General features: G+C 42.8%; 1 protein-coding gene across 1 annotated transcript in view; it reads left to right on the top strand.

Annotated features, from left to right (window-relative positions):
* The window catches only part of TIM50 (Haloacid dehalogenase-like hydrolase (HAD) superfamily protein), a 58459-nt gene extending 37679 nt beyond the window's left edge, over positions 1–20780 (top strand). The window contains exons 6-10 of the mRNA XM_087388111.1: positions 7108–7212; positions 7326–7424; positions 19434–19590; positions 19708–19810; positions 19947–20780. Coding sequence (XP_087244237.1) covers positions 7108–7212; positions 7326–7424; positions 19434–19590; positions 19708–19810; positions 19947–20007 — 525 coding nt within the window. The 3' untranslated portion in view covers positions 20008–20780. The remainder of the gene's footprint in view (positions 1–7107; positions 7213–7325; positions 7425–19433; positions 19591–19707; positions 19811–19946) is intronic.
* Positions 20781–27450: the final 6670 nt, after the last annotated feature.

Raw genomic sequence — 27450 nt, 5'->3', positions numbered from 1 at the left:
ATTGGATTTTATGCTCTCCTTCCTTACGCCCGTCCTTTGAAGCTCTCACATATCACAGTGTCATCTCTGTATAAAGTGTTATTACCTCCACCTTGGATTTCTCACAGAGCAAATACTGTTTGGCATATGGATTGTTCAATGAAGTGGTGGAGAAAAAGGCTGCGTCTCCTTTGGCATTACAAAGTCCCTCTTCGACAACAGCTTTTCCTATGGCGAGTTCTCCTTGGAATTTTTCCATCCGGACAGTTACTCGCACACAGACATATTGCTTCAGCTGTCTGTCACAGATGCCAGCACTCTACTGAATCAGTGCTTCACATTTTTTGGTTCTGTCCACATACATCTGATCTCATTGCTCTCATCCGACAGAGGCTTCGAGCGCGATTTCCTATTGTTACTTTTGGCAGATTTTTCTGGTTGTTTGGTTTTCATCCACAGAGACAGGATTTTGATTTATTTTTTGTATGGGTGCGCTATTGGACCCTATGGACTTTATGGATGGATAGAAATCATAGAGTCTTTGGTGATCCACTATTTTCATCCTTTCTTTTTATCAAACGCTCTCTGCAACAATCATTCTACGATTGTTTACAGTAAATAGACAAGTAAATATGCACCACAAAACAAATCACAGGGGAGCTAGAGCGCTTTTACTCAGAAACAAGACACCGATTGGTCCCAAACGTTGGTGCCCCTTGCGGTATTTATTTAACATTCATTTGAAGCCAAGCGGCCGATTACAAAGGTCTCTGGGCAGCTGCACCACAGGCAAACCAACGCCGGCAGACTCCTTGTCCAGCCCACCTTGTAATTCCCTGCGCAACTTCAAACGGTAAACAACATCCAATCACTAGACAATCCTATATCCTTAGCCAACCAAAGTATGCAATAGAGACCTAAATAGCATCCACTGTCTGAACCACTCCTGCAATCACACATCCAAGTGCCCAACCAGCCAAACACGGCTGAACAACTGCAAGACAAAGCCCTCAACAGTTGAACTCTAGTGCAATCAAACAACCAAACACTTTCCAGCGAGTTTCTTTAATCTATAGTCTCCCTGGCCACTGCCCAAGAGCATAAATCAACCCTTCTTCGTGAGGAAAGAAACCCAAACGCAATGACTAGCCAACAACCAATCAAGAAACGGCAAAAACAGGCAAAGACAAGCCCTTTTCTACTCGGAATCCACCCTGGCTGAAAAACCCTAGTTCCTGTGGAGATAAGCTGATTCCGCTTTGGCACAGCCCAGAAGCAGCCTAGAATAGACCAACCACGCCTGAAAAGATACCAAAACCAGCCACAACACCCAGAAAGCTCGAGAAAATCAGGTCTAAATCTCATGTAGAGCCTGAAAGCCTGAAAAAAGCAAGTTGCAGTTCACCCGGAGCAACTTGGTTAGGTCCAGAACTCCTGGAGCAGCCCTAGAACCAATTGTAGGCACTTGAAACAGCCTGGAAGAGCCCAAAAGCAAATTGCAAACTGGAACAGACACCTTGGCAGAAATCGCCACCCGCAACAGACTCTTGGATCAATTGCGATTTGCTCTGGCAAGCCCTGGATCACTTGGAACTGCCCCCCGGGTAAAAAGGAATTTCCCTGGCAGGCTCTGGAACACTTGAAATTGGCCCCTAGGTAAAAACGAATTTCTCTGGCAGGCCCCTGGATCACCTGAAATTGACCCCTGGGTAAAAACGATTTCCTTGGCAGGCTCTGGAACACCTGAAACTGGCCCCTGGGTAAAAACGAATTTCCTTGGCAGACCGTGGATCACTTGAAACCCCTGGGTAAAAACGAAGTTCCCTGGTAGGCTCTGGAACACCTGAAACTGATGATCTGGCTCCTTTGGAACTGATTTGTCCAATTGCGTCCAAAAGAAGGGCTCCCTCCCACTTTAAAGCCCTAGGCTCCAAAAAGCAGTGTTTTTTAATTGCACCACTCTTTTGGCCCCTAAAAGCAGTTTTTTAATTGCACCACTCTTTGGCCCTAGGAATTAATTGCCTAGTAACTGGGCGTACATTCACTATTTACAAGGGCACACTAGGAATTTAAATTCCCCAAGTCCCGTCCCATGGCCGGACCCTCGCGTCCCAGAGGCTAAAGGCAATTACGCGTAAATTACGGGAGTCGCAAATCAAAAGTCCCAAAATCTCTCGTCTTTGTGACATACCCCCCTCTTGAAAGAAGGCAAACGTCCTCGATTGCCTGCAAAAGAAAACCAAGTGGAAACACTAAATGTTTGTTAGGCAAAAGACAAGCAAACAATCTATATACATGCATACATGCATACATGCACTCACAAACAATATGCTTCCCACGATGTCCGTTCCACCTCACATATGGCCATCCCTAAGGACCCACTGTCAGTGGTACATCATAAGCATATGTAAACACTTAATGCATGCACATAGATACTCAGACTATACTTCCGAGGGATAGTTCATGCATGCTTTACCCACCTATGGCCATCTCTTCAAACCCACACTAGTCATACATCATGAACATCCGAAGTACTTGAGATATCAAATCTAAATCTAAGTGGACAACCAAACATGTTGCCAACAGATCACCAACAATGCATATACGATTTGTAGAGCTGCAGATAACAAATGCGTATAGCATTGCAAACCAAGCGACTATTACACCCATTGTGATTAGTACACCACGTAATCACGGCCAACAATGCACGACATAGACCACTTCCAGGAATTGTGCATCCGGAACCAAGGTCTAGGGGAATTCATTCTCTTTTTGTCGAAACCACATGACAAAAAAGAGCATTCTCATCTTGTCGAATCCTCATGATAAGAATAACATGCATATTTTACCGAAACCTCATGGCAAAAATAGCATTCTTATTTTTGTCGAAACCTCATGACAAAAATAGCAATCTCATTTTGTTGAAACATGATGACAAAAGAGCATCCAAAAGTAGCAGGGAAAACACTATCCTGCAAACCGTATACATCATCCAGAATCGGATGCCAAAAAGAGTGGCAGACTCTGCCATACAAAATTCTTCTTACAAGTACCTGTATACATCGCTATACAAAACCAGCCGTAAACAACTTGCTATGGAACCAGGAACTCTTGCCCTTCGGAACATTCCGTGGCTAGACGGCTCTTTCCTCTTACGGTTGGGACAATTTCTAGACCGATGTCCCTTCTCTTTGCAAATAAAACATTTACCAGCTTCATATAAAGCGCGTCGTTTCTCTAGAGACGAGCGATTACGCTCATCCTTTTGACAATCGGCCTTCTTCTCTATTTCGGAAAATCAGAACCTAGTTTTCTTATCTGTGCCATCTTTCTTAGCTTCCTGCTTCTATCCACCTGTGAACCTTGAAGTCCTCCCTTGCATCAAAGCATATGCCGTGCTAGCATTCTCAATAAGCTGAGACATATTGGAGACTTGAGTCTTCGTGCAGTAGTCTCTCAACTCCTTAGGCAGCTCGTAGCAATATTTCTCAACGTGCTCAGTGAAAGGAACAATCCGGTAGGAGCTAACAGGCAACAAAGTCGCCCAAAACTTGCTATTATACTCCTCCAAATTAGGGCAATTATTGGAATTCAGCTCATGCCAAGCAGTCATGATATTCATGATATCCCGGTAGGAGCTAACAGGCAACAAAGTCGCCCAAAACTTGCTGTTATACTGCTCCAAATTACGGCAATTTTTGGAATTCAGCTCATGCCAAGCAGTCATGATATTCATGATATCCACTTCAAAAGTCGTGGTAAGCCACACAGTTGAAAACACTTGCTTGAAACCTACCCACGTGTTTGGTGCGGTGCTCTGCATAAGCATAGTGGTCCACCACTGAAGTGCATTCCCCTTTAGAAAACTTGCAGCCCGGCGTACTTTGGATGATTCTGTGAAGTTTCCTCCTGTGTAGGCTGCATCAAATTGCTGTAAAAAGGTCAAGGCCTTAAGTTTGTCCTGCACCCCATTGAATGTCTCAAATTTCACGGCCACACCTACCTCTTTAAAGTCCTTCAACTTCCCTTGAGGTGCCAAATTGTCATAAACAGGTGCCTGGGGCTGCTCCAACATTTGCATACATCATGTTCTGTCCCATGGGCTGTAAACTAGGCTGAAACCCAACTGTTTGACTAGCAGGCATACCTGAAAATTGGGCTTGTGGGCTTACCATAGCCTGAAACACTGAACCACCACCAAAATAACCTGGTTGAACCGGGTTTGCCAAAACTCCTTGCTGTCCGGAAACCATGGACTGAAAATTATTACCTTGAGTCGGTCCCGGAATCGTGTTAGACTGCTGCCGCTGACCATAGGGGATTTGAGGGCTGATCTTGAAAAGTGACATTTGGTCGCTTGTTAGCTTCAACATCCCTATCCCCATCGTCAGGCTTCCTTTTCTTCGGCTGCACATCTGAGTTCATCATCTTCTGGAAGCGAGGATCCTGTGTAAATTGCGTGAAAGCACTCATGAAACTCTGCATCTATGCCTTGAACCTGTCCGATCATCCTCCTCATCTGTCCGATCATCCTGATGCTCTGCAACATGCCGGGTCTCCTCTCCTGCATCTTGGTCACCACCAAGAGACTGAGACATCTGCTCTTCCTCCTCAGTAAGGCTCACCGATCTCTCCCTGTGTGACATATTTATTGAATAGTATTCTGTCATCTTTACCTAGTCTGCTGGACTTGCACCAAGCCAACCACAGGCTCCCGTCTTGAACGAGTTAGGTGGATCTCGGCAATGGAACCAGTGAAACCAGCCTCAACAAGGTAAAGGGTGGTAGGATCCACTTAAATACAACATACACAGTAAATAGACAAGTAAATATGCACCACAGAACAAATCACAGGGGAGCTAGAGCGCTCCTACTCAGAAACAAGACACCGATTGGCCCCAAACGTTGGCGCCCCTTGTGGTATTTATTTAACATTCATTTGAAGCCAAGCGGCTGGTTACAAAGGTCTCTAGGCAGTTGCACCATAGGCAAACCAACACCCGCGGACTCCCTGTCCAACCCACCCTGTAATCCCTGCTTAACTTCAAACGGTGAACAACATCCAATTACTAGGCAATTCTATATCCTCAGCCAACCAAAGTATGCAAGAGAGACCCCAATAGCATCCACTGTTTGAACCACTCATGCAATCGCACATCCAAGTGCCCAACCAGCCAAACATGGCTGAACAACTGCAAGACAAAGCCCTCAATAGCTGAACTCTGGTGCAATCAAACAACCAAACACTTCCCAGCGAGTTTCTTCAATCTATAGCCTCCCTAGCCGTTGCCCAACCGCATAAATCTTCGCGAGGAAAGAAACCCAAACGCAATAACTAGCTAGCAACCAATCAAGAAACGACAAAAACAGGCAAAGACAAGCCTTCTTCTACCCGGAATCCACAGAAGAAAGGTCACCCTGGCTGAAAACCCTAGATCTTGCGGAGATAAGCTGATTCCGCTTTGGCACACCCTAGAAGCAGCCTAGAATAGAACACCCACGCCTGGAAAGATACCAAAACCAGCCACAACACCAGAAAGCTCCAGAAAATCAAGTCTAAATCTCCTGCAGAGCCTGAAAGCCTGAAAAAAGCAAGTTGCAGTTCACAAAGAGCAACTTGGCTAGGTCCAGAACTCATGGAACATCCCTAGAACTAATTACAGGCACCTGGAACAGCCTGGAAGAGCCCAAAAGCAAATCGCAAACTGGAACAGACACCCTGGCAGAAATTGCCACCTGCAACAGACTCTTGGATCAATTGCGATTTGCTCTGGCAGGCTCTGGATCACCTAGAACTGCCCCCTGGGTGAAAACGAATTTCCGTGGCAGGCTTTGAAACACTTGAAATTGACCCCTGGGTAAAAACGAATTTCCCTAGCAGGCCCTAGATCACCGGAAACTGGCCCCTGGGTAAAAACGAATTTCCCTTGCAGGTCTGGAACACTTGAAACTGGCCCTCGGGTAAAAACGAATTTCCTTGGCAGGCTCTAGAACACTCAAACTAGCCCTTGGGTAAAAACGAATCTCCCTGGCAAGCCCTAGATCATCTAAAACTGGCCTCTGGGTAAAAACGAATTTCTCTGGCAGGCTCTGGAACACTTGAAGCTGATGATCTGCCTCCTTTGGAACTGATTTGGCCATCTGCATCCAAAAGAAGGGCTCCCTCCCCCTTTTAAAGCCCTAGGCTCCAAAAAGCAGTGTTTTTTAATTGCACCACTCTTTTGGCCCTAGGAATTAATTGCCTAGTAATTGGGCGCACATTCACTATTTACAAGGGCCCACTAGGAGTTTAAATTCCCCAAGTCCCGCCCCATGGTCGGACCCTTGCGTCCCAGAGGCTCAAGGCAATCATGGGCAAATTACGGGAGTCGCAAATCAAAAGTCCCAAAATTTCACGTCCTCGTGATAGTGTGTGCGTGTGCGCGCACACACACATATAGGCATATGCATGTGCATGCGTACACACACACTCACAGAGGTATGGATTTGTTTATAACTTTATAAATATAAGTTTATAAAATATATCTACACACACATACACACGTGTATATAAATACATATTTTGTGAGTGTGTGTGCGCGTGTGCGCACTCACACACGTACAGTGTACAAGAGATCAAGAGGCATCAACCATCTTTTCTAACCTTTATCCCAAATGTGGCCTGGATAATTGCTTGAGGTATATGATCTCAGTTATAATTGCTTGAGGTATATGATCTCAGTTATGTATGCTTGGGTGCAATTTCAAGAGGATTTTCATGGCATCTCAGTAATTTCCCATCAATGAAAACTGGATGTCATAGTAGCTAGTCCCTGCTATGCGTGATGGAGTTTATGGTTTTCAATCTTATGAGTGACTCTCGTGAGATTGAAACTGCACTATGTTGTGTTTTTAGAGGATGTGTTTGGGAATGTTCCTGGATTCATCTAGGTATATAAATAATTTTCTTCTTTCATTAGTTGGCTGTAAATTCCATCTGCTCACTTGTCTCTAGGTAGTGAATGATGATTGATCCCATTGATCGGAAGGTCTGTTGTTAGGTGGTTAAAGCAACTTCTTTTTGTGTGTTAAACTTTTTTGTTAAAACTTCAGCTATTTGGGAAGTTCTAATCAATGTGTACTTTGTAGAGAGACAGAGGGTGGCGAACATTCAAACGGCCTGGAGTAGATGCATTTCTTGAGCATCTTGCACAATATTATGAGCTGGTGGTTTACTCAGATCAATTGTCCTTTGTGAGTATCCACGCTATTCTCCTGTCAGCAGAATAATTTCTTACCTTATTTCCTCTTTAGCTGGTAGCTGAAATGGTTTGTTTTTCTGACTCGTTTTGTGGCTTTTGGGCCAGACTGTTGATCCAATTCTTGAAAAATTAGATCAGAAAGGATGCATCAGATATCGCCTGTCCCGAGAAGCAACCCAATATGTTCATGGCAAGCATTATCGAGTAAGTATGTGTGGATCTAATTGCTTTTCATTGCATTTGTGTTACAGTGCTAAGCAACATGCTTTAGAGCCTGCAGACATTCATATGTCTACTGGCATCCTGACCGTCAATCATCCATTTTTACTGCTAAGGAGTGCCTGATGATCTGTTTTGGTTGAGTTGCAGATTTCATCCAACTTTTTTCCCCTTTCGCATGTTGTGAGAGGCAGTGAGTTCTTATCCATGTTTCTCCTGTATATCATGACTTAAAGGGTGGTTTTCATTATGCCGTTTTATCTGTGCTGTCACTACCCTGCAGGGTAGTTTACTGGGATCCAATCTCCTGATTTGCTGACATGGTGAGTGTGTTGGGATGTAGTGTCTCATCATGAGAATAGAAACCTGTTTCAATTATAATTTAGTACCTTGACTAGAACTGTAGTAACACCATTCAGGGCTGAATATAACGTAGCATTACAAAATTAGCAAGTGTGATAAGTGATGTGATAGCTATCCTGGTGGGTACTGCTATTGACATAGGAGTGCTGTGGTGCTGCTCAAGGCGTCTCCATAATTGGGAAATGTATGTTCTTGTAGCATTCATAGATTCTGTGCATGTACCATTACCATTTGCTCCAACTGGGCCAAACAAGGTGGTAGAGAGTGGCCAGCCTTGCTTGGTGCTGATGTCGCTTGAGGCGACCTTTGAGACACCTTCTTTCATCTAATAACATCACTGTGTCGAAAGCCTTTTGGCATTTAACAAAACAGAATACAAGCATCCTCCTAGGTGATCAGCTATACTGTGTGTTCTATCAAAAGGGTGTCTTGTCTGCTCCATTGATTAACACATAGCTAGATGGGCACAAGAAGGATATCCTCTTAGAGAAAATGGCAAATCCTTGTAGACACATTAAGAGGGTGTGCCAAACCATCTTTTGCATCGAAATGGGTCAAGGAGCCTTTCTGTATGAATGGTTTGATGAGTGTAAGATAGCAAGATAAGAGGTCAAAGAGGCCACCAACATGTTTGAAGTTGAGTCAGCACGGTAAGGATGAGGACCTTGGCATAGAGAAAGAGACAAAACCACAAAAGTTGGAAGTAAATTACCAGCCAACTTGCTATAAAACAGATGCTTGCACATGCAAAGGTACTCTATAAGGAAGGGGGGCGGGTTGAGACCAAATGCCTCAAGTCGGCAACAATGTTGGCAGTTGCAAATGTTAATCTTCTTGCCATTGGCAATAAGACCAGCCCACGAAAGTTGATAAATGCAAGACGAGATCTATAGAACATCCACACAGAGATGCTTAATGGACACAAGTGAACAGCTTCGTGAACATCAATTCAGTGATGCATGAGGAATTTTAGATCAAGTGGACATAAGACTCAATCAAGCCAATACATAAAGGGGGGAAAATAACAAAACCATCACGTAAGTTCAATCATGGAAAACCTGTTTAGGACTGTTCTCAAGCGAACAGATTGGTCAGAATAGAGCCAAGGGACAAGTTGCTCTCCTGCACTTGGTGCTATCTTCTCCCTTCCAAATGGTAGGATAGTGTGGGGGTAGCATGGGGGCTTTCATGTTCCATCCCACTAATATCTAGAAGTTATTTTGACTTTTCTTATACTCCCCGCTTTCCCCATGTTTATCTATTGTAGCATCCCCATTTGTAGAGGATATTGCTGGAAATATTATAATATTTAAGGCAGTGGCGGATGCATTAGTTAATTAGGAGTGTTAGGGGCACTCTCCTTCTAAGTTTTCCCTATCTATATACCTCATATCTATGCCTCTAGGACTTCCAAGCAAGCTTGAGATTCTTTGGAGAATATGTAAAAGGCAAGGAATGAGGCCAAGGTTTCTTATTTAAAAAGACAGCTTGATAGTGTCAAGTGTTTTATTATACGCTTCTTATTTGAAAAGACAATTTGATAGTGTCAAGATGCAAAATAGTGATTGAATGTCAGATCATGTGACTAATATCCAAGATCTTAGTTGATAGCTGCTGAATATTCATGAGGTGATACCATGTGAACTATGGCAGTTTACAATTATTGCAGAGACATGGGATGGTACAGAATATGCATCCTTTGGAGATGACTCGACATGTTTGTGCAGGGTGCACTTGGGAAAGATGCACAGGAGTGCCTTTTTAGGAGATGGATCTGTTAGAGCTGAAAGAAAATTGCAGCTCATACACAGTGATGTGTGTGGCCCTACGAGGACACAATCAGCTATCTGGTCTAAGTTTTCCCTAGTTAGTGGTTGAGTTGATAATACAGTCTCACCCTAGGGTTTTAAGGTTTTATCATATTGGTAGCCCTTTTGTATCTCATTCTTGCAATCTCAATTCAGCTCCACGTTTTTGAGCTTTCTCCATCTCCAAACTCTCACTTTTGGTATCAGAACCGGCTTCCCCTTGTTCCCACAAACCACCCCTCACCTCCCGCACCCTTGGAGATATTTTTTGTTACCATAAGCGTGAATTTCTTCACTAGAAAATGGTTCTCAGCCGCCTCAGTTTATGCATTTGGAGAGCTCTTGGAGCTTCTCCTCAGCTGGCAACACTTCCTACAGCAAAATCCCCTCTTCAGCAGCAGATTTTGAGCCATAAGCACTTCTGGAGCTGTCCTACTTGTTTTGGCTGCCTTAAAGTTCATTTCGGCCTGCTTTTTTTCTGGTGGAGCCGTCCGACTCCATCTAGATCTTCTACAGTGCTGGTTGAGGATATTTGCTGTTTTTGTGCTGCTGTCAGCTATTTTTCACAGGTCTCCTGCTGCTTTGACCTGTCGCCTCCCTTTTATGGCAGTTTTTGGCTTATTCCACCATCAAAGTTTTTTTTACAGTTGGGATAGATTTTGGGAAGTCAAGTGCATGAATGTACTAGGCTATCAAAGTTTTCTTTACATTTTGCATTGGATGATCCTTTGACAATCTTTAGTGCATTGTGCATTGTACCTTGATGTAGCATGCAATTCTGCCAACCTTCTTCCTCCTATGTATTTCGCTGTATGACAGATGAAGCCTTGGATATTTCTGGAGTTGAGGGTCTTGTTTATAGACAAACCTCCCATGTGTCATATCCAAGGTTGAGGGTCTTGTGTCTCTATGCTTTGTTACCTTTCTCCTTAATTTTATCCATTACATCTGCTCTTTGATTTTGTTGAATGCTACGTCATCTTCCTTCCTTGGGCTCCACTCTATCTGAAGTATTGCTGAGTGTTGGCCCTTAGTGAGATCCTCATGTACTCAAAGGGATTGCCCTTCAAGGTGATGTCAATAATTTAAAACCCTTGTCTTGTTTATCTTGAATGGGATGTGTTGGCTTTCCCCTCCTGAAAGCTTTTTGTCACCAGGACCTAGCTATTATGCAAGGTGTTTCAAAAAATTCACTAATGTGTCATCAATATTCTCTTTTCCATTTAGTCCAGTCCTGATTTGGAAAATTGAGATTAAGGTCTGATTTTTTGTTTTGTGCTCCTCCATTATTTCATCCATCTTGGGGCTCCCAAGTATGTTGCAATAGTGTTCTGATGGGTCCTTCAGTGAAACCATTCAGTTTATTGTCCTCATTTTGATACCTAATGTTCTATAGTTTCTGATTTTTTTGCTTCACGTTTCAACTTGCTTCTATCCCATGGTAACTTCTCCCTCTAATGAATGCATTCTCAGACTCCATCCGCTGCATCTCGACCCCCTTGATTTACAAATTTATTGCTGGAGTTTTATGATATTTTGGGATCATGTTTGTGCTCCTTGTTCTCAACAGGGTATACATTTTGATGCCTTGAAAAGTAGCTGTTTTCACAGCATAATATTTGTATCTGTTTTGTCACCTAATAATTTCTGCCGCCTGCCTTGTTTCTATCATCTGTCACTGTTGCATTCTGTGATAAGCTCTGTGATGCAAAGGGCTGCAAAAGTCTCCAGCAAACTTCTGTCTCTTCCAATGTAGCCCCTCTCCTACTGCTGCAGCTAATTACTTCTGAATGTGACTATGCTTTATTCTTGCTGTGATTGCTCCCTTTCAGTTGATGATGGTTTGCAGTGAATTTTCAGCTCTCGTTTTTGATACAGAAATTTGCCCATCAGATGATGCACTGTTTGACGACTTACTATTTAGCTGCTTGGCATGGTCTTTCTACAATTTTCAAATGTCAGTTCAAACATATTTGTTCTAGAAATTTCTCTTTTAAATGAATCCCATATTTCTTGTTTGTCAAAGCATTATGAGTTTCTGATTTATCTCATCTATCCAATCATCCAGCTATTGCTTGCTTTGGACGTTTCAACTTGGATGGCGCATGCTAAAGCGAAGATGCTTGATCAGAGGTGCTTCCCCAGTTCCTTTTTTTTTTTGGGCAAAAAAGAGACTTCTATTAAGTAAGAAAGAAACTCGCTAGAGCAAGCTCTGAGCGGAAATACAACATCATGAAAACATGAGGATAAATAAAACCCCCTCATAGTGACGTGGAAAACAACCAAGGCTGAGGCTGAAAGTGCCACCTCAACCCTGTAGAGTCTCAGAGAAGAAAGGAGAATCCTTCCATTCCCTGAAGAAAGAAGCCCTCCTAGCTGAGGCTGCACGGGAGCCTCCCTGTATACTCATCCATACGGCCATCAAAGTATGTACGGTGTCTATCCAGATACTAGCCAAAGTGTACGAGGGATGAACCTGAGTATCCTCCATAGCCTCTGTGCATCTGACTCTCCAGATATGCCAGGATGCTATGCTCGCTAAAATCTCCCAAGAAGCATCCACAGAGGCATGTACCTTTGTAAAAGGAAGGTGTGGTACCACATCCAACGAACATGACTCAATCTGATGACGTCGAACCAAAATGGCCCGAGAGGAGTCAAGTCTCTCATAGAATACCTGAGGCCCTGTAAGAGAAAGCCAAGCCACTGAGCCCCATGTCATAAAGAATGGGGAGTGGGCAAAGTGACTGAAAATCCTGGCTACCCCCATCCAAATCATCCTCACCTGTCTGCAATCCCATAAACAATGCTGAATAGTCTCCGAAGCAGAGAGGCAACGAGGGCAAGTAGGGTCGGCTCCGAACCTGGATCTCCAAAGGTTCACTGCAATCCCACCATGGATAGAAAGCCAAAAGAAGAGAGTGATCTTTCTATTCTTGTGCGATTGCCAGAGTCTCCTCCAAAAGCACCTCTGCAGATTCGCAGTGATATCAAATGTGTCCTAATGAGGAACTCTGGAGGTCTCCGACCTCTACTACTGAGCTGAAATCTCTTGGCATTACTGACCGTGTAACGAAAGAAGGGGATGCTCTTCTCTCGATGCCCTGCGTCAATCCACTCCCACTCTTTAGGGTTCCACTGCAAATACCTAATGGGAACTCCCCCATAGAGCCAAAGCCTCCAAGACCCAGTGGAGAGTAGCCGGGGGTCTGGGTCGAGGAACCACTTTGAATTAGATTTTTGCACCAAAAGACCTACAACCCTGATAGGCTGAAAAACAGACTCAAGCAAGATGTCCTCTGTGGATCTAAGCAATTTGCCACCATCCTGCACAGTAAAAACTAAAGCATCCTCCTGTGCATCTCGAAAGGCCAAAACCTGAAGCGGAACACCGCCTCTCGTAAAAGTACTTGCCCAAGTGGAGCAAGGGAGTGGCATATCATCTGTGTCTACCCACTCCTCTGGAAGGGCAGCCTCAATCTACAAGATCCTCCTTGCACTCCCTCTGAGATATCCTGTCTACTGAGACTGGTCTCCTCTGGAAGCCTGCGGAAAGCTTTCCAAGACCCTAAAGATGATGCATGTCCCCTCTCCCACCTGGACCACTGCATGTAGAGTGAGGCACCAAGTGGTCTGCCATGATCATCTAAAATACTGTCATTCCACATGATGCGTTGCCTATCAATCTCTTCATGAGAGGAAGGAGGAATTCTCAAAAGAGTGCTCCTGAAACTGGCCCATGCTTTCAGAATGGCAACCATGAGAGGGGACGAAGGTGATCTGAGGTGTGCTGGGGTGAAGATCCACCTAATACTGTTCATCCAATCTCCTCCTGAAGAAGGTGTGCACCTTTGTATGTTGCTAATAAGAAAGGCCCTCCACGGTTCCTGCCTTGGCATAAGTCCCACCTGGACCACTGCATGTAGAGTGAGGCACCAAGTGGTCTGCTATGATCATCTAAAATACTGTCATTCCACATGATGCGTTGCCTATCAATCTCTTCATGAGAGGAAGGAGGAATCCTCCAAAGAGTGCTCCTGAAACTGGCCCATGCTTTCAGAATGGCAACCATGAGAGGGGACGAAGGTGATCTGAGGTGTGCTGGGGTGAAGATCCACCTAATACTGTTCATCCAGTCTCCTCCTGAAGAAGGTGTGCACCTCTGTATGTTGCTAATAAGAAAGGCCTTCCACGGTTCCTGCCTTGGCATAAGTCCCCGCACCACCATCTTGCATAGTAAAGCTCTGCACTGTAAATCTGGATCAATAATATTGAGACCCCCTTCCTGTGTAGGGAGGATGAGCGTCTCCCAAGCGACCCTGGCTAAGGTATTTGCTGTGCCATCAAGCCCACTCCAAAGAAAATTTCTGATCAGTCTCCTGAGCTGAGTGATCAGTCTCTAGAATAGCACCAGCAAGAACAAACAAACCAGGCCGTGGCCAAGAGGAGCTGGTTGACCACCACAACTCTAGAGGCAAGATCCAACTTGGCTGAGCTCCAAAAAAGCAGCTTCCTCTTGATGCTCTCCAACACGGGAGCAAACTGTTGCGTGGAAGAAATATCCAAGCCGACCTGGCAGCCCAAATACCTGACATGCACACCCCTCTGAACCCAAGTGAATCCTATGTCAAGCCCCCAAACTGGAGTGTCCTCATCATTGATCTAAAAGCCATTGGATTTATGCCAATTTATCTGCGCCTCCGCCGCCAAGCAAAATAAATCCAATGCTGTCGTGAAAGAAGTGAGCGTTTGTGGAGTGGCATCCAAGTAAACTGCTGTGTCATCTGCCAACTCACTATCAAGTAACTCCTCTTCCCTTCTTGGGAAGTCTCAGCCCAAAGATGTCAGCTTGAGATCTAACATAGATGCTCATAGCTTCGGCCACGAAAAAAAAGGAAAGGAGCAAGGGGGCATCCCTGACGGACTGATCTGGAAATCTGAAATCTCTCACCCCTTACCCCACCAATAAGTACCTGGCTGTGGGCTGATTTGTACAAGGAGGAAACACTTCTGATCCAAGCATCAGTAATGCTTCCCCAGTTCTCAAAACAGAGGGTGAAAAGATTCTCTCATTCTGAGAGCACATAGGTGATTGAGATTGCGTTTATAGGTCAAGCAGAGAGCGATGCGTTTTCTCAATTGTGGCTAAACAAAAAGGATCAAGCTTTGTCAATGGCATTGCACCAACAAAATCAGACAGGCACAGTAGCCAATGCTTGGCTAAGCAATGCACAATCTCACCACCAATCTGACTGTACTTTGCAAAAGATGGGATAATCCTAAAAGAGTGGATAACGATTCTGAGAATAGCACATAGTCCTTCACTGAGAATCATATTGTAGAACAATTTGACTGATCAGAAACTGTATCAAAAAGGCATATGCTAAACAGGCCACATCAGTATTACATAGGCTGCAGCCTGTACAGCTCGTGAAACAGCAGTAGCCACTCCAAAACACCCCCAAAATTGGTTCAAACAGACGAGAACAGCAGCAGCAATGGTCCTGAATGTGGTGACCAGGTTTGGAGAGCTTCAAACTGTACTTTGCAAAAGATGGGATAATCCTAAAAGAGTGGATAATGATTCTGAGAATAGCACATAGTCCTTCACTGAGAATCGTATTGTAGAACAATTTGACTGATCAGAAACTGTATCAAAAAGGCATATGCTAAACAGGCCACGTCAGTATTACATAGGCTGCAGCCTGTACAGCTCGTGAAACAGCAGTAGCCACTCCAAAACACCCCCAAAATTGGTTCAAACAGACGAGAACAGCAGCAGCAATGGTCCTGAATGTGGTGACCAGGTTCGGAGAGCTTCAAACTGTGATCAGCTGCTCCAAAGCAGAAGGCAGACTCTTTGAAACCCTTAAAAAGGCCACTGAAAGCCCACAAGACCTCTGAATCGCCTCCAAATCAGCTCAACTGCAGTAGAACTGAGGCGGCTGGTAAAAAACCAGTCGAACAGCAATCAAATGAACCTCAAAATCAGGCAACTTTCCTGGAGAGAGTCCCTGCAGCAAACAGCCTGCCGAAAATGGATAAAACAGAAGACAGCCTGCTGCAAAACACATCGAAATGCTGCAAGAATCTCCAAAAAACAGTCACACAGGTCTTGAACAGCTCCCGGCTGAACAGAGAATGGCCGTACAGCACTTTTCCTCGTGACAAAACTGATTCCTATGGCCTGGAGAGGTGCGGGCAGGTGTTGGGGAGGACTGGGCAGATGCTGGGGAGGCTAAAGCAAACCTGCTCTGCTACCAAATGATGGGGATGAGAACAGAGGAGGACATGTGAAGAATGCGAAATGTGAAGCATAAACAGAAGATGCAAGAATGAGAAGTAAAAGAGTGCAAGGGTAGGGCAGCCCAAACTAGAATTAGAACCCAAACATTTAAATTCAACTGCCCCTAGTGGTTAGGGGGAAAAACCTTAAAGAAGGAGAAAGTGCCCCTAACCCTTCTAACTAATTGTTTTATTGGTGCTACCTTAATGTACTAATATTTCCCCACTATATATTGGTGAGGTGAAGCAAAGCAATCATTGAAGAACCTAAGAAGAGCAATTGTGACGATGAGGGATTTCAAATGGTAACTTGAAAGGAAAAGGGAGCAGCAGGTTTCTGACAAGTTGAAGAGATGCTTGATTCTTATATGATAGACCTATGCTTCATAATAATTGATGTTACATACATTTTAAATGCACATTGATGAGTTCTGTCACTAAAAAAAGTCTTGTTGAAGGCCAAGAAAGTCTTTTCCACCTTAAGTGGACTGAAATCGCCCAGTCCTGCCTATGCATTTGTTGAGTCCTAGATGCACATTAAGAATAAACAAGATCAAGCTTTGTGACCTGTTGAAAGACAGATCAACTCTCCAATTTAGTTCAAAGAACAAACGGAGGTTGTCCTTGGGCCTTATGGAGCGGGCAATGGTGAGGTCCTAACATCACGTGAATTTTTTAGTGCTGTTACTTTTGCATACGGCTTGGAATCAAAATCAGAATCTGGTAGATGTGTTTGGGATCCTGGCCCAGGAGGATAAATTGGATGGCACCAATTATTCTTTGTTGAGTTTCATGGTAAAGAATCTGCTAGTTGCAAAGGGTTTTTAACAAGGAGGTAATTCACGCGGTAGCTTTGGAAGAGCCTGTTGCGCTTGTTGCTCCTGCTCAGGATCAGAGGAGATGGGATGCCAGTGATGCCCCATGCCCAAGCTATGCCTCTCATTGCTTCTTAAGTGTTTTATTATACCTCATATCTATGCCTCTAGGACTTCCAAGCAAGCTTGAGATTCTTTGGAGAATATGTAAAAGGCAAGGAATGAGGCCAAGGTTTCTAAGTTCTTATTTGAAAAGACAACTTGATAGTGTCAAGTGTTTTATTATACCTCATATCTATGCCTCTAGGACTTCCAAGCAAGCTTGAGATTCTTTGGAGAATATGTAAAAGGCAAGGAATGAGGCCAAGGTTTCTAAGTTATTATTTGAAAAGACAACTTGATAGTGTCAAGTGTTTTATTATACCTCATATCTATGCCTCTAGGACCTCCAAGCAAGCTTGAGATTGTTTGGAGAATATGTAAAAGGCAAGGAATGAGGCCAAGGCTTCTTATTTGAAAAGACAATTTGATAGTGTCAAGATGCAAAAAAGTGATTGAATGTCAGATCATGTAACTAATATCCAAGATCTTAGTTAATAGTTGCTGAATATTCATGAGGTGATACCATGTGAACTATGACAGTTTACAATTATTGCAGGGACATGGGATGGTACAGAATATTCATCCTTTGGAGATGACTCGACATGTTTGTGCAGGGTGCACTTGGGAAAGATGCACAGGAGTGCCTTTTCAAGAGATGGATCTGTTAGAGCTGAAAGAAAATTGCAGCTCATACACAGTGATGTGTGTGGCCCTACGAGGACACAATCTTTGGAACAACATGTGTATTTTGTGACCTTTATAGATGATTTTTTCAGTTTTGAATGGGTATATCCCTTAGAAGAAAAATCAGGGGTCTTTGAGTTCTTCAAGCAGTTTGTGTCTATGGCTGAGAGTGAGTCAGGGTGCAGAGTGCATTCTTTAACAACAGATAGAGGGAGAGTATATGTGAGATGCCTTCAAGGATTTCTTGAAGGAGAGATGAATTAAGCATCAATGTACAACCCCATATGAAAAATAGGTCTATGTTGGATGGAAAGATGCATTATTAACGGGAAAAGATTGGCATAAATATTTTTGATGGAGGCAATAATGTAGTGGAACAACCAAGGCCTTAAAAACAATCACTTCCTTTGAGGCTTGTATAACAGAAAGCCCAAGGTTGACATGTCTCAGGGTGCCTAGGCAGTAGAGAAGCAAGCTGGATGATAAGGCCATTAAGTTCATTTTTGTTGGCTATAGCAGGGAGAACAAAGCTGGCCGTTCAGGCTAAAAGGATTTTTGTCAGTAGAGATGTTTTTTTGCAGAACTCAGATCAGTCCCATGATTGAGTTTGATAGACAGCTGCATACAGGTTCTCAGGATGCATCTGAAGGGTTACTTCCACTAGAAATTGAAGGTACTTAAGAACAGGCAGTAGAAGATCGGAATGCATGCTACATTACGTCTCTAGAGAGAAAAGAGCTAAGCTAGAACTGTCCTCAGTTGGCTGTTACAAATTTTGTAGGACAAAATACTTTCAGTCCCTCTCTCCGCTAGGACAAACTATGCTGATTCAAGTGGAAACAGGAGGAGTAAACTCTTTTGATTAGCTTGGATGTGTTCACTATCTGATGCAGAAGAATCTAACAGTTTTGAGGACGCTCAAGATAGTCAGCATTGATGCGAATCTAGACACAATACTTGGGAATTGGTGGATTCACTCACAGGAAGGAAAGTTGTTGGGACAAAGTGGGTGTACAAAATAAGAAATTTGATGGTAGGATTGACAGGCACAAGGCAAGGTTTGTTTGCCAAAGGCCGTTCTTATCAAAAGGGGTAGATAATGATGAGACCGCTGCCCCCACTGCTAGGATGACCACCATTATACGTGTTGTGTATTGTTGCTCATTTTGGGTGGTAGTACATCCGTTGGTAATCAAGACAGTCTTCCTCAAATTGAACTCGCATGAATAAGTTTTTGTGAGTCAGCCTGTTGGTTTTCAGATGACTTGTCAAGAAGATAAAGTATGCAAGCTGCATTATGGGCTGAGACAAGCCCCATGGGCTTGGTATGAGAAGAGGTATGAGAAGATTCATCCATATTTGACCAGTCAGAGTCTATAGAATAGTCCAATTGAGGGCACCCTTTATGTCAAGCAGGGCAAAAAGGATTTGTTTATTGTCATCTGGTATGTTGCTCACAAGCGAAATTGAAGATTTCAAGAATGATCTTGAAGCATCATTTGGGATGTTATACTATTATTTGGGCATTTAGTTTATGCAAGGCATTGTGCTCGAGTAATCAAAATATGTTTTCCCTACTATGCGTGATTGAGTTTATGGTTTTCAACCTTACGAGTGACTATCATGAGATTGAAATTGCACTATGTTGTGTTTTTAGAGGATGACTTTGGGCACGTTCCTAGATTCATCTCGATACATATAAGCACTCTTTTGCGTTATTTTGCGTTATGTAATTGCATCTGTAGTGTTAGTTGATCATGTCCACAATTGCAAGTTTGTTGAAAGAAGGTAGGTTTTTCCTGGTCTCGAGTATAGTGGTGGACGTCTGATAGAGACTTAAAGCTTCATATTCATGAATGTGATGGGTATCTCCTTACGGCTTCTCTTTATGTTTTCTTTTGGTCCATATTCATGTTTTGAACTAAATTTGATGGCAGGATTTGTCAAAGCTAAACAGAGATCCCTCTCGAGTAATATATCTGAGTGCTCATGCCGCTGAAACCTGTCTGCAACCTGAAAATGGAGTAGTTGTGAAGCCTTGGAAATTAGAAACTGAAGACACAACCCTGTTAGACCTCCTCCCATTTTTTGAGTGTAAGTAAGGTTTTGCTGGCTACAACTGCTCAGTTCTATCAAGCTGAATCCATGCATACTGGATTTAAAATTTGAGATTGAAAAATTTAAACTAAATTGCCATTATTCTCTGTTCAGATGTTGCTCGCCATCGCCCAGCAGACATCAGACCTGTATTGGCTTCTTACAGTGGCCACGATATTCCTGCTGAATTTCGTGAGCGAACAAAAGAATATCAAAAGTGAGTATTTCGATGTTTCTTCTTGGTCCTGAAATTGGTTCTCTGTATTTTTTTAATAGGTGGCCAAAGGTGTCAAATCAGATATTAGGTCTTTCATACCAAATCAATCCATTAATGCAATTGTGTTTGGCTGCAGGAAAATGCGGGAGATTAAACAACAAAACCCCTTTTTTAGAGGCTCTAAAATGAGTCGTTAAAACCAGTAGCTGTTTTCAATACACTGGTGAAAGTCATTTGTGTAATCTAACTATGTCAACCTGGTCCAGTAGGGCTGCTTAAATGACAGGCCCAGCAGCAAGCTGCACATTTTTGTTATTGTGTCTATTTAAGAGAGAAATGTTTACTGGTCTTGTCTTTGTCTGCAGCCAGATCGAAGTGGTGTTTTTGTTGTTGTATAGAAGGCAAGCTGTCCCGGGACTTAGCTAGAATCTTACGACTTTTTCATGTATAGATTCCAGATTTAGTCTTCAGTTGAGACTTGTACTTGGAATCTGTAGGCTGGATTGCAGACTAATTCTAGAACCTTTGCAATCCCATCTGTGGATGCAATCTCTCTTATCATCTGCATCCATTTTCAAAATTTAATGAGGGGATACTTTAAAAGGCTGTTTTACTGTTGAAGGGAAGCATGATATTGCTTTATGACTATTTGCAGTATGATGATGGTTTTAGGGGTTGTATCTATTGTTCTCAGGCCAAGGGATTTTTATGGATGCTTGGGAACTTGGCCATCCTATACCCTTTGGAATTGTAGTATTTACTTTCAAGTGTTGGAGGTGAAGTGGTCGGGTCTCTACAGAGTACTGTCTGATGAGAAGCATTTTATTTCTCTGATTGCTGACTCTCATATTTTACCCACTCTCTTGATGCAGCCACTCTATTCTGCTTCTGGTCCCGAATTCTGTTTGTGGCTATGAGCTAAGTCCATCCAAATGCTTTACAGTCAGTGTTCTGATAGCCAATGTCTCTGTTTAAAATAGGAGGCAATTTTTACCTCTTTGATTTGTCCTTAATCTACTTGAAGCTGATCTGCGGTACCAAAAAAATTGGACGCGCAAGTACTGTATCTTGTGTCAGTCTGCAGCAGTCTTATTTTCACTATGCGAGCTATTAAACTTTGTACTAAAAAGGTTTTCTATTTCGTGATATAAGGGTTCTCCTTTTATAGCTCTCGTTTTTGAAATTCAGTAAAATGCCTCTTTTAGTTCCTTTCTGGTCCTATTGTTCTGTCTCCGAAAACAAGATGGTTGATAGTGGTTATAATGGCAGAAAGTCAAAAATCGTATTCCACAGGAGAAAGTCAAAAATGGTATTCCACAGGATTCAAAGAAAAGTTTACATTGCAATGATGTGCAGTGGGGTTATGACTGCTCTGTGTAACCATATTTCCATTGTGCACCTCGTAGAACTGGACTAAAGCATGGTTTCTTAAACTTGGTTAGAAGACCTTTGGATAAATGGATGCTCAAGTATGTGGTGTGGATTTGTATGTGTGAGCATATGCCTATACTATGGTCTACACCCACCATTGGCAACTGATGACGTCGGTGGGGATGCCATAATAGCTAGTCCCTGCTTTGCGTGGTGGAGTTTATGGTTTTTAACCTTGTGAGTGTCGTGAGATCTGTGTGTCGTGCTTTTAGAGGAGGGTGTTCCTGGATTCTATATATATGTTTTCACCCCAAAGCCTACAGTACCATTTATTAAACTTCCTAAGAAGGAAGCTTGTCCACAACACATCCCAAAACCATAAAAAAGGCCGATAACATCTCAGCTAAGTAATAAACACAAACGACGACTGATAACCCTACAAAAGTCAGCTTGCATTACTAACCGACGCCAATTTGTCTGACCAGGTGCTAGACTATCACCAGCAATTGCTTCCTGCAACAGGTCTGCTATGTAGAAATGATTTATTTCATTACTTAATTGGCCATGTTAATGCAAAACCAAGACTGAGTAAATTTTCAGACTTTGATTTGAAGGCTGTGAATACGAGTTTGGAGCTTCTGTCAATAATGTAATATCACTTACCTTGTTTCGAGGAGATGCAAAAGCCTGAAGAGAGCGTTCCATACACGGTGATATCAGAAACCCTAGTAAAAAGAGCTAAAAGGTCCTCGTAAAGAAAATGACCGCCATTCTCTTTGGTTGGAAAATTGACCTTGCTGAAGAACTGCTGTGCTTGTGATAGCTGTGACATGCTGCCAAGATCATGGGATGTGCAATGATTGCTTTGAAACTTGGTAAATTGAACTCATTGGAATAAACTATTTTACCAAGGAACGGAGAATGATTAGAAAGCATACTTGAGCTGTCCACCCACATGTCACATGTGAAATCATTATTCATGTCGGCATGAAATCATTATTCATGTGAAATCATCATGTCATATAAGTGAGTGGTCCACACATCATTTTTCAAGTTATAGCATGGATTAAGCTCCACCTATCCGATCGGCCCTAGTATTTATTGTGTGCATTGTGATGAAATGTGTTTAAACCCTTTACAAAAGGGTTTTGACAAAGCCCAAAGATCAGAAGTATGTAGACCGGAAAGCATAGCGGCCCAAGAGGTGCATTCCATGGTTAGCATACTAGATCGATGTGTTCTGGTGTCCTTAAAATTTGGAGGATTATTTGATTCTCCACAAAGGAAAGCGTATCCATGCTATGGATAAGCTGCAATCTCTGACCATATACTTGCTTGGAGGGTAGAATTTCATGGGGCATAAATAGATGCAAATTCTCCAAGGATCAGGCATTGTATTACTTAACCATCTACCACTGGAGACGATTGAGATCTTGTTCATAGATCAGCAATGTGCCAGAATTTTCATCACAACAATAATAAAATATATCATAACTTGCAAAATCTTCAAGTTCTTCAACAAGCATGTGTTAATTATGCTCTTGCTTTGCCGATGTGTTTAATAAACATAATGCCAAAAAACCTCCAGTTTTGGGATCACGGAATACATGAAAGAAAATGATTTGAGTGAGCCAAAAAGCAAATCAGCAAGCATCATGTGCCATGATATTGATTCTATCAACCATATATTTTCAAGGTGTGTAGAGGTGGCTATACTATGTTTCCCATAACAATGTCTGTCCATAGGGCACCAACCAAAGTAACATCATGGAATACAACAGTGGAGCCATATGCAACTTCACACTCATCCCATGTTTAGACCTCATAGAAGCCAATGTTGGTCTTTTAGGGTTGTGTCCTCAATCTGGTTGTACTGTTTCTTTGCCCTTTGCTTGACTGTTTTCTTTGACATTGTGCATGTGTTGAGGTTGAGGCCCACTTGAAGATATAATAGTCAATTTTACCTTTGCCTTTCCCACTCTGCATCGTAGTAGAAGTCACTTTATTTGACGGGGGCAAGTAAGGATGTATACAACATTGTCACTAAGAGAGGTCTGGTTAAATTTATGATGTCTGTAGCATGTACCTGCAAATACTCCCATTTGAGTTCAAAATACTTAGCTCCCATATTTAGGTTCTCAACCTCGATAGCAATAGAAGGTAAAAGGAGGCTTATTTGTGTTCCATCAAATGCAAAATCTATTCCAACTCCCTCCTTGTCGGACGAGAAGGGCAAACTACTTTACCAAGAGAGGCAACAATGAAAGGAAGATCTTTTTGCATGTATTCAGGGAGGTTAACCACCTCTACCCACATTGGGCAGTTATGACACATAAGGCCCTAATAATCTTTGGTAGGAGACCACGATAAAACATGTACCATTTGTGTGCCAAACATCAAAGGTGATGCCTCAAGTAAGACATTTCGATGTTTTGGCTTAGTGGGGAGCACTACATAAAATCCAAGTGTAGCAAAATACACACCCTCTACCACACGTCCCTGCAAAAGAGCTTTTATCCATTTTGCAACATCATCCGCTGAAGGCAACTTTCTTGGGAAGAATATGACAATTGCATGCTTTAAATACTTTTGAAAAAGTAATCTTGTAGGTGAAAGCCGTACGACCTTGCTGAAAATCTTTAAGTAGTACACCATAAACATATTGCATATTTGTGCTCGCATGAGAAGCAAGATTCTCAGCTTCCATATACACAAGCTATCACTCAAAACATAAATATGTCAATGTTTGGGGTCTTGAGAAATATCATGTCGAGAAGTAGTGGATGCCATAGCTTCTTGCTGGTATAAGCATATCCTGTTGCAAAATCAAGAGGCAAAAAGATGTAAGTGCAAGGCTGAGAAAGACCACAAAGAAAAAGGAAAGAACACACATTAGAAAAAAAGGGAGCTCATTTTGGGGCCTTTTAGAAGAGAGAGAAAATAGGCTCTCAACCAATCAGGAGTGGGCCAACGTAACGTTGAAAATTCAACAAAAGAAGATGAAAATAAGAAAAAGAAATAGTACTATATGTTCGTAGAAGCATGTCACATTAATGAGGTGATCTAATTTGAATCTTTAAAAAATTTATTTTTTGTGCAGAATTTGGTGATTCTGACACCGCAGACGCGTCCGGAACGGCCCAAAACCCCAAGAATAGCACTGGAAACGTTGGAAACGTTTATGGGCCTCCGGATGTCCGATTCCAACATTTCCAGTGCCATTCTAGGGGTTTTGGGCCGTTCCGGACGCATCTGCGGTGTTCGAATCACCAAATTCTGCATAAAAAAGTGTTGCTTTTATATGAACATTGAATGTAAAGCATGTAAAAGAATATATTTATTCCTTTTAACACTAACATTTCTCACGCAAGCATCCATATTTTCTTGCTTTTATAGAGAGAGAAAAGAGAAAATAGTGAATTTCTTACAAGGAATTTCTTACAGGGCCCCAAAATGAGCTCCCTTTTTTCCTAATGCTACACAAGGGGTGTGTGTAAACTGTAGTGTAGAGGGTAAAAACCTTAATGTGCATAGCCTTAGGTAAGAAAACCAAAATGTTGCAGAAATGTAAAAGAGGGGAAGCCATACAAAATAACATTGCACACATGATTTGCCCAACAAAAATGACTTTGACGCTCTTAATTTGGCCCGAGAGAGCAGGGAGCAAGTAAGTAGGCAAGCAACTGTTCTTTCCAAAAAATGGTTTGAGCTCCAAACGGCTAGGTAGATCAAGCAATAAAGCGAGCTAGTGGAAAGCAGAGAGTGAAAAAGAAGTGACACACCAAGCAAGTGGACGAGACACCACGCAAGCGAAAAAGCTAGCAGTCGAATTGAAGGTAGGAGAGATGACCAAGGTCATGCAAGGCGACCAGCTTCCCTTGATGTTCAGGTGCAAGCAACTTGCTTGCCCTCTCCTTTGCACATGTGTGCGCGTGCGCACACACACACACACGAAACTGTACTTTCTAATTATTTTGTAAAAGTGATTGAAAACTTTTATGAGATTGTTTGAAAAGATAAGATTTGAAATATTTTTGAAAAAATGTTTAAAATGATATACCTATACTATAGAAGTGTAAGAGTTGTCGCTTTATAAACTTGTATAGATTGTGATTGCTAGATTCTCAAAATCATCCATATGCAGAATGGAATTGATCGTCAGATTGTTTTTTGCTTATAGGCCATTCTTACCATCATTGCATTGATTGGTGTCATTTTGCTATTGTTGTCGGTGTAAGGCCTCAATGGCTTGTGGTCTAATTATGATTGACAATTGTCGTTTCTCAAAACCATCCATACAAAAAATCGGATTGTTTATCGTATTGTGGCTTTGTTTACTGACTGTCCTTACCATCATCGCATTGATTCATAATTGGATGATTACATGTGTGGTAATCTACCTACAAAATAGGCATTGGTGTGTGATCTTTTCCACTCCCACACTTTCTCAAGTAAGCATCTTATTTTTTTTCCCTAGAAAAAAAGGTTTTTTATCATTTCTTGAAAGCAAAAACCATACAAGTCAGCTATCTTGAAGGCGCCGATCGAAAAGAAAAACCTTCAAGCCTGGTGTAGGCCATCTTGCATCCTAGAAACCCATCTCACTGCTTAGGTTACTCCAGGACATGGGCTAGCAACCCTTTCTCGCGGTTGAAGGCTGGACCATAGCCGTGTCCAGAACTGAGATTAGACTTCCTGAGATACCTAATGCTCCCTCCAATGTCTCTCTCTCTTAAAGGAGTCTAGGTCAATTGCTCCATTTATAGCTGCCATCCAATCAGAGTTGTGTAGGAGAAGAAGGGTATCTCCCCCACCCTCTATGTGTGACCTACCTTGGATGGCCGGAACCACACTCTTGGATCCCACTGAATCTCCTAAAGGGGCATCCCTCCTAGAGCTAGAGTTGCCACCGAGGGATCTCATGATCTAGGATGATGGGAAGGTTGATAAGCCATGCCTTGCCTAAACGGCCCAATATTTTGATCATCTGCAAGTGTAATGAGTCTAGGCTCCCATCCATCACTGGGTCTTCTTTTAACTATGACCGGAGAAGTCTCCCAATCCCTACTCTGAAGAATTTGACATGCCACATCACGACCCACAAAGGGACACTTGTCCTAGAGAACTATCCTAGGCACTTGCGGTCTACCCAAGTCTTCAAAGCTACCCTCCAAGCCTCTCGTATAGTTGCATCTATATCCCTCATCCTGTGCTTAGCTCCTCGCAAGTGAGAGGGACGTGCCTCAGTGTCAAATGGGAGTCTACTCGAAGCCCCAAATGAGATGGTTGGTCTGCTATCCCACTAAGCTTATCCTATGTGTGTCTAATGTCTCAGCATATAGTCATCCTGCTGATCTCGAACCTTTGGGTTGTAAATGAGGGGCTGGTGTGCAAACTCCCCTCTTCACCTAGGTGTGACCTGGATAAGTCCTCTTGCCAGCCTCCAGACCCTAAAACTCTCTACATCAGTGGGATTGTTGGTAAGGCCACAAACCACTAGCTTGCCCAAAAAGGGCTTTGCTTTGCATCTCTGGATCAATGATGTCTAGATCACCTCGAGCTTGTGGCACGATGGCTGTCTTCCAAGCAACCCTAGACCCGGTGTTCCTCATGCCATCTGAACTGGCCAAGAGGAAGTTGCTCAAGAACATGCCACTAGTGTTCTAAGGAGTGATGGCTAATTATTAAGGAGTGATGACTAGATGGCTCTATTCAAGTATGAACGAAGCCTTGCTGCACTGAAGTAAGAACATGCCACTAGTATTCTAAGGAATGATGACCAATTCTGTAAAGATTGAGCAATTCTTGGAGGTGGGGAAGGCATTCAATCTGGAAGGGTTTTTCTTGGAGGTAGGGAAGGCATTCGATTCGAAAGGGCTATTCTTGAGCCAGTGGTTTGAGGCAACACTGGGGATGGGTGGCAAGGTGACGAGCAATCACGATCTGTTGATGACTTTGAGAAATGCTTAAGTGGTCCTAGGCCCTCTTATTTTCAAGACATGAAATCAGGACCATAGAGAGGGCTCAAATTCATGTGCATTCTACATTGACATGCCGAGCCTTACATGATCACACAAGTCAAATGTCAATAGCCAACAATAATAATTTAACCTTGTGTATCGATCTTTTGTAGTGCTCCATTTGAAGGCCATGCTCAAGTATTAGTTCTTGGCATACGAGCAATACTTCTCACCATGAGTTTTTCCTTGTCTAAAATGGATAATTCCTTTTAGGTGCTTCTTAGTTGCATATTTGAAACAAATTCGTCA

Source organism: Dipteris shenzhenensis, chromosome 17, assembly GCF_047967505.1.
Source record: "Dipteris shenzhenensis isolate YYH24624 ecotype China chromosome 17, Dip_SZ_1.0, whole genome shotgun sequence".
In the NCBI taxonomy this organism is placed as follows: Eukaryota; Viridiplantae; Streptophyta; class Polypodiopsida; order Gleicheniales; family Dipteridaceae; genus Dipteris; species Dipteris shenzhenensis.
The sequence above is the reverse complement of the archived record's forward strand: the minus strand, read 5'-3'. Positions and strand labels throughout refer to the sequence as shown.